The following is a 7,944-nucleotide window of genomic DNA, read 5'->3' as shown; positions in this document are numbered from 1 at the left end:
TATATATATATATATATATATATATATTCAAGATTATGATGCATTCACCTGCACAGGAATGGGACCGATGCCCAATGTGAGACTAGGAGAGGAAAAGGAAATGAACATTTTATCTACACGCTATGTTATATGGACATTCATGATTTGGTTTCTAATTTTCCAAAACGAGACTGGAAATAAGAGCTTACACCATTCCAGAATGAGAAACTGGATCCTTGGATTCGTACGCTCACCGATTTTCTTGATCCTTCTCTGATAAATTCCAATTCTCTGGCAATGGAATATTGAGTACTTTCACAGTCCTCAAGTAGCGGTAATGCAACCAAGCCCTGGGATTCCAGGTTTTTAATCCATCCCCGCAGTAAATAATTCACGACCTGAATACAGAATGAACGTGGTAATGGCGACATGAAAAAAAGAACTAGCAAAGCCACATAGGTTGGACAAATTACCATTATTTGCTCATAACAGAAACACCAGAATTTAAAGAGTGAACCCCAAATGCAAGCACAAGTTTCTATCTGTATCTGTGCATACTACATGCCAAATGAATTTCCTGGCGACCAAAAAATTTTCACACTTGACATAAGGCCAGGTTATTTACTTACTTCACCGAAAAATATGACTGATAACGTCAAAGGTACCTTCTAAATGGGGTGATGATTGACAAAATCTAGAGTAACTCAAATGTAACTTACAACTAATAAGGTCCTTATCCGCTGAAAGAATACAGTTTTAGTGTAAAACAAGAGCTTTCAAAATGGAAATTGGAGATGGGCTGTTGCAATCTCAGAAGTTTTCATGGACAAGCTATGAATATTGACAATTAATTTAACCCTCAATTCTTCTGTAGTTACTCTTAGAGGCTGAGAGGTTAACAATGAATGAAAGTTGGGCTGCACAGCATGGAAAGTGAGCAAACGCTCACTGGTTGCAGACTTTTATGGCTTTCCCGAGCAGTTCATAAGCATAACATTTTAACTTGGTAAATACTAGAAACATTTATCTACTAAAGCAGGATGACCAAGTATAATGGATGTAAAGCTTGTGCTTTCTGCAATATTTATGATAAGACTAAGAAGTTGTACGTCTTATCTGTCTCATCAAGACAGGAATCCAATAAACTCTTGCATTAACTTAGTGAAGATGGTATTTGGAGTGGATCAAGGCCTCAAGGGGTAATGAGAAATGAAAACAAGTTTTTCATGTACCTTCTCTGCATGTAATCTTATTCATCGTAAAAAGAAAAAAAAATATATAACTTATGCTGCACTGTTGCTTAGAATTAGCCACTCAGCTATCATGGTCACTTGTCAGTACCGAGAAATTAGCTGGAATAATATGTTTTGGCAAGACCAAATTTCATTGTTCTTCCTATAAGACAACCTCTATCAAATGCTACTTTTGCATCAAGATTCATGGACGAAAGACTAGAATAAACTATATATTCTATATTATGTGCCTGTTTGGCACAGCATAAGTGGCTAGCGGATCCGCTTCCGCCTTCTGCTGTGCCAAACAGCACAGCGGATCCGCTGGTTCCTGGCCAGCGGATCCCCTGGCGCAAAAGAAGCTCCCATAGCATTTCCGCTGTGCCGCAGCTTTTTATTATTTTTTTTAATTTATATAAAGTATTATTATTTAATGATTTAAATATAAGTATATTTTAATAAAAAGTATAAATTAATTAAAAATAAAATAAATGTAACAAAAATTATTTGATTAATTAAATATTAATTAAAAAATAAAATAAATGTAAGTTTAATTAATTTGATTAATTAAACAATACTTAAAATTAATTTTAAATATAAATTATATTTGATTAATTAAATTAATACTTAAACTTAATTTTAATAAGAATTATATGTATTAGATTAATTTTAATAAAAAAATAAAAATTAATATTATAATACTTTATTTCAACAGTTTTTCCACTAGCGTCAGTTTTTAGTTCACCAAACACCTCACAGCATATTTCATAGCTTAAAGCTCAGCATATTTTTCACAGCATTTCCGCTAGCATTGAAAATCAAGATTTCCGCTCTGCCAAACAGACCCTATGTTTCAAAGAACCACAAGTACAAATTCACACATTGCGTCAACTCTATTCAATAAGCAAAAATAACCTATGAGCCAGTAAAAAAATTGTCAAAACTAATCAGCAAAATCTGCATACCTCAGGAACTTCATCGTGAGGGCAGTGGCCTGCAGGGCTGATCTCATAATACGGGGCTTCAGGTAGCTGGCGTTTCACCTGACGGCCCCACACAGGTCTCACCCAGGGGTCCTCTTTTCCGTACATCAGAGAGATGGGAATATCGTTCGCTTTACACCTACAAACATACACATGGAAGTACTTAATGCACAGTCTCAAAAACAGGGAATTCAAATAAAATATCTGTATCATTTACAGATTTTTAACTATCTACCTAGATAAGGATTCCCGGAAGGATAATCTCCCCTGAGGAGCAAGCAAAATTGAGGCAAGTGAAGCAGCAGCAGCAGGATGTTGAGTTATCTCAAGAATACGAGAAAAGACTTTGTCAACATTTGTAGAATGATCTGCATAAACCTGTTTAAGTATCTCTGCAATACTTTTAGGATCGCTTATTTTCTGCCAACTAGAAAAACAGAAAAGAAAAGAAGAAGTAACAAAATAAGAAGCTTGTTTTCCATTCCCACAAAAAAAAAATCAGCAAGAAATGCAATAGCTTGATCATTTGAATGCAAAAGTTATTGCGGAAGAAGTAACGGCTTCAAAATAAGTAACGTTTAACATTTCGATTTTCCAAACAGTTCCATTTTTAAGAGGAAAAACTTCAATTGCATAGATTCCGTCTTTGATACTAATTAAGATAATAGTTTAATAAGGGAATAATCTTGGCATTTGACTTCAAATACTACGGAAGATGAGGTCATATGTACGTAACAAGTAACAAGCAAAACTTACACAACTTCTGTGACCTTTCTCACACCTTCAGGCAGAGGAAATGTTCCGGACGATGGAAATATTCTAGCCAGTCGTGGAGATCGTGTAGGATTAGGCAAAAACCCCCAAAAAGGGGTTGCATTAAGCAATGTAACACCCTTTACCAATTCAGGTTTGCATGCTGCGAAGTATAAAGCAACAAATCCTCCTAGGGAGTTCCCCACAATATAAACAGGTTCGCCAATGACCTGTAAAGGAAAGAACTCAAGTAATTCACGTAGTTTATAGACTGACTTGATGATTCATTCACCTGAAAAAAAAGAGTCTAACGTACATTTAAATATAATAATAAGATAGATATGAAAGTGGTCACAGAAAGATGACCTTGACTTTCATACTTAACAACTTCCAGTCGCCAAATATTTTACAAGAACAAGTACAGTGGTTGAAATTATAATTCTAATTGCATTTGGGGTCATCAAACTTCAAAGGATAACCTTTTTTTTCAGCAGAACAAAAAAGCACTTACATATTTAATGGTACAAACCATAGTGAATAGACTAATTTACTTTACATTTTGTAACATTTTATCACATTTTCTCAATCCCTTCAAATTAATGATTCTGTTAGTAGCATGCTAACATCCATTAAAATTGCAGCTGGGGTCATCATAGTAACACTAAAATATTTAGTATTACAACCCATACTGAAATAGACTAAGTTACATTTTGTAAAATTTATGATATTTTCAAATCCCTTCAAACGGGTTTAGTAGAGATATAAAACAAACTCTGAAGCAGATAGATATAAGAGACATAACAAGAAGGCAGCGATCGCCATAAATGATGACAGCATGCCGTATGTTGCTGAAAAAACTGGAGCACAGGAAACATATAAAGCCTTTACACACCTGTTCTATGAAATCGCAAACTTGATCCTGCCATAAATCCACAGAGTAAACAAGCTCATTAGCCCAAGTTTCAGTTTTCTCTCCGAAGCCCCATAACACATCCTCCTCTGCAGAGACAACATCTTCCTTAGATCTTGGAGTGGGATCCTCAACTGGCAATGACATACCCTGCCCAAGAAAATCAATTGCCCACACTCTATAATCACGGCCCAAATCTTTCAACTGCTTCTCATAATGAAAGGAGCCAACACCAAATCCAGGAAGAAACAGCACTGGTGGTGATTTCACATTCTCACATCCAGCTTTTTCATAATGCACATTAAGTTTAGGCTTCCACTCCCAAAAACAGCTACTAATGGAAGCACAACTCTCGCCACTAGATTCATCGGGCAGTCCAGGAATCAAAACCTTGGAGACTGATTCCTCACCTACTGAAATATTTCTTGCATCCTCTTTCCCATCAATCACATAACCATCGTAGCTTCCACTTAATGCCTTAAAATTAATACGTTTAGACCCTCCAAGGGCATTGACTGCCCTAGAACCTTCACTATTATTGGTATTCTTCAAGTAAAGCTTACTAATACTAGAAAACCGTAGAGACCCATTTCTGGAATCGATGCTGGTACACAAAATTCTAAATTTACCAATAGGAGAGAGTTTCAGTTGGTGAGAAAAAGAGGTCCTCTCAACCAATTTCGAGCTAAAGTTGACAACTTGACAGCATGGTGTGAAATTGTATGAGGAAACTTCCATACCCAGAAACTGTTTTCTGTAATTGATCAAACAAAGCAAAGGACTTTAGTTCAATAAGTTAGAAGACAAGTGTGCATAATGATATAAGAATTATAATTCTTCATTTGTCCATCAAAAATCCAAAGAAATCCTAAGATGTCAACAGATCCAGTGTAAGAGCAAACTAATCAAGACTAGTCAAATTTCATATCTTTTCCATCATTTCCAGGCAACCCTACATAGCTTAAAAACATAGCAGACAAATTATTAAACATAAAGAGCAAGCTATACGAGTAATACATATTTTCGATCAGCTAATTCAAAACCCATCTATAATAAATTGCATAAAGACCACACCCACCTGTGAACAGATCAGTACAATACAGAATCACATAAGAAAATAGCGATTATTAATAATATTCAACAAAAAATCACAAAAACGAACTTTACCTTCAACTTGGGAAGCTAAGGTTCATCGGGTTGTGATCTTTTCTGCGGAAGATTTGGTGAAAGACGGAGGCAAAAATCTAGAGAGGTTGACACGTACATATTCAGTTGCTTGTAAGCTTCTTCTTCTTCATATAATGCCAAGCAATAAACCGACCTTTTTCCTTTCTTTTCTATTTTCCCTATTATTCCTCTTTTGCAACTTTCTGGTTCATATTAATTTGCATGTTTATGTGTTTCAATTCAACACGTTTTGCTGATTTTTTGTGCGTGCAAGTGCAAGTTATGTAAAAAAGACCCTTCAACTTTAATATGCTTAAAGAGATAAAATTAAGCCATTTAATCACCTTGTTATTGAACTTAATACCCTCACATTGAAGAAAACTTGAGAGATTATATTCCGTAGTTGGATCAAACGAGACTTGCCCTTCTTTTCTTTTTTTAAAGTTGTTGGATCCGATTGTATTTATTTATTTAAAGGGTAAGAGAATTTGATGTCTTAAGGCATTCTAGTCATCATAAATATATATTGGTCCCTTCCTCTCATTTTCTTAATCATTCTTTCTATTTTGTGATGTTTCAAAACTAGTGTTATTTTTATTCATTAATTAACAATTTTGTTGTTGTATTTTAAAATTACCCTTGTAACTTTAATTATCCTTGTTTTAAGGGAAAAAAATACTACCATAAATAAGAGAAAATTTGGAATAACATGGTTATTTTGTGTAGTTGAATTGCATTAAATAATGTCCCTTTAAAAAGTTAGATTTTCAAAGGATGACAAACAAATTGGGACGGAGGGAGGGAGTATAAGAGAACTAAAAAAAAAGATAAACAATGTCAATCGCTGGACACTCCTAGATAACATCGGACAACCATCGAACCACACCGTACTCTACCAGATTACGCTGGGTTACATAGACTGAACAAAAAATATCAAACAAACAACACTATGATTTTAGATCAAGGATCTTGACTTCCCCTTTAACAAGAGAGGTTGATCTCCCTCAGATTTAGGAGTCTCATCACTATGAACCAAATATATGTAGTCGGAACACATCAAAAATGTCGATAATCGAAGATCCGTGACGGATGAAGGAGATCTAGAGTTGAAGAGAAGAAACCCTAAATCAAATCTTATTCAAACTCAAAACATGAAAAAAAAAGTGCATAGGAGATCGAAAACAGTAGTAGAGGAGGATGAAATGGAGAAAAAGGATCTCCACCTCTTCCTCCGAATAGATAGAGTTAGAGGAGTTGAGAGTGTTTTCTTTTCTTTTTGTTTTTTTTTTTTGAGAGAAGGAAGAGTTAGATTAGACTTGCCCTTTGCTAAGGTCAAATTATACTCTACTTGTACTATACTTCAAAAAATAGAAAAACGCTCACTTGGAGCCATCATCAGACAATACAATATAATTTAAATATCTCTTTGTAGATTCCAACGACTGTGACTAAGGTTGTAAACAAGCGTCATAGAAAAATGTATGTGACTATTACGCCTAAGAAGTTTATTGTTCAAATAATTATGGGATAAGTATCCAAAAATCCATCTACTTTCAAAAAAATCTAATCAAATTCCACTAGAAAGTTTAGTTGCGGGGACGGATCGTGGTCAATTGACCCATTGAATTTATTTTATGTATATGAATATTTTATGTTCGTTCAACAGAAACGAAGCATTCGAAAGCTGTAATTCCGGAGCGGTCTTTAAAGATGATGGCTCCTTAGATTTCCTTCAAAATTGTAAAACCCAATAAGAAACAAAAAAAAAACCTTAATTTTTTGGATAACAAACAACACTTGAAAAATCAGATAGAACAAAAATTACTGCTGACTATAAGGACGAATTGGAGGCAACGGTTGACATTTTGGGGGTGTTGGTTCTTCTTCAGTCTCCGATACGTCATCGTCGTCTGAGGAAAGAGCGTATTGCACCAGAGCCATTGTTCCCTAAACGTCCGCCTGACGTCGTTGTTTTATGTTTATATTTTATTTTAGTTTGTTTTTATTATCCTCTTCGGAGAACATGAAAACTAATTCTACACTTTTCGGAAAAAAATAATCTTATTTTCCAAATATTAAATATAAAACACAAGGGGTACATTGCTTGGCATGCCACATAACTAGTAGTATTGAATTACTTTTGTCTAATCCTCTATTTATTTCACTCTAATATTGTAATCAAGTTGGAGCTCCCCTCTAATAAGCTCTATGAATTGGAGCCATAGCATATAAAATATAATAGCAAATGATTTATGTGTTTTTTTTAAGCTTGAACAATCTCATGGATATAAATATATTACAAGTTATCTCTCATAGACTTTACCACTGAGTCTAAACTTTTAGTGGACCATACTATACAATTAATCCGACCCATAATTAGGCAATTTAGATCACACTTTTTCTGAATGCATCTGTGAAACGAAAATTTTCAACTATGGTCATGTTCTAACAACATTTTGCAATAAAACAATTTATGTAAATAGTTCCAAAAAAATCGAGAGGCAATCTCCCGACAAAAGATTTTTTTACCCCTTTATCTAAAATCCTGGCTCTAGCCTCTAGGTTTACCAAACAACATTAGTTCATTTTTGTTCCTTGTACCCAACCAAACATCACCTAAGAAATGGGAATGAATGGCAGAATGGGTTTTTGCATTGCCATGAGTAGAATGAATGCTTTACGCTTTGTCAACCTTCGTCTCCTCTCTTTTCCCATTCGGAAATCATTTCAAGATTTTTTTGTTCTGCCAAATAAACCAACAAAAAAAAATCCCAAAAAAAGAAGAAGCACTAAACTAGTAGTGCGTGTGACACCACGCGACAAGGGATATTGTTGTCGTTAGAATCAGATTCTTGATAGTTGATGGATCAACGCAATCAAAGCGTCATTGTTATTATTTTTACTTATTAATTTTTGAAAT

The 7,944-nt window shown here is 34.6% G+C and overlaps 1 protein-coding gene across 1 annotated transcript; it reads right to left on the bottom strand.

Moving 5' to 3' along the window:
- Nucleotides 1-11: 11 nt before the first annotated feature.
- Nucleotides 12-5,217, bottom strand: LOC119992881 (pheophytinase, chloroplastic). The gene is made up of 6 exons (XM_038839727.1): nucleotides 5,025-5,217; nucleotides 3,840-4,611; nucleotides 2,951-3,177; nucleotides 2,430-2,621; nucleotides 2,177-2,333; nucleotides 12-377 (listed from the first exon to the last, which is right to left on the bottom strand). The coding sequence occupies exons 2-6, from the start codon at nucleotides 4,593-4,595 to the stop codon at nucleotides 138-140; spliced, it is 1,572 nt and encodes a 523-aa protein (XP_038695655.1). The 5' UTR covers nucleotides 4,596-4,611; nucleotides 5,025-5,217; the 3' UTR covers nucleotides 12-137.
- Nucleotides 5,218-7,944: the final 2,727 nt, after the last annotated feature.

This window comes from Tripterygium wilfordii, chromosome 1 (assembly GCF_013401445.1).
Source record: "Tripterygium wilfordii isolate XIE 37 chromosome 1, ASM1340144v1, whole genome shotgun sequence".
NCBI lineage: Eukaryota > Viridiplantae > Streptophyta > Magnoliopsida > Celastrales > Celastraceae > Tripterygium > Tripterygium wilfordii.
Note: the sequence above shows the minus strand (reverse complement) of the source record. Positions and strands in the feature narration are given on the sequence as shown.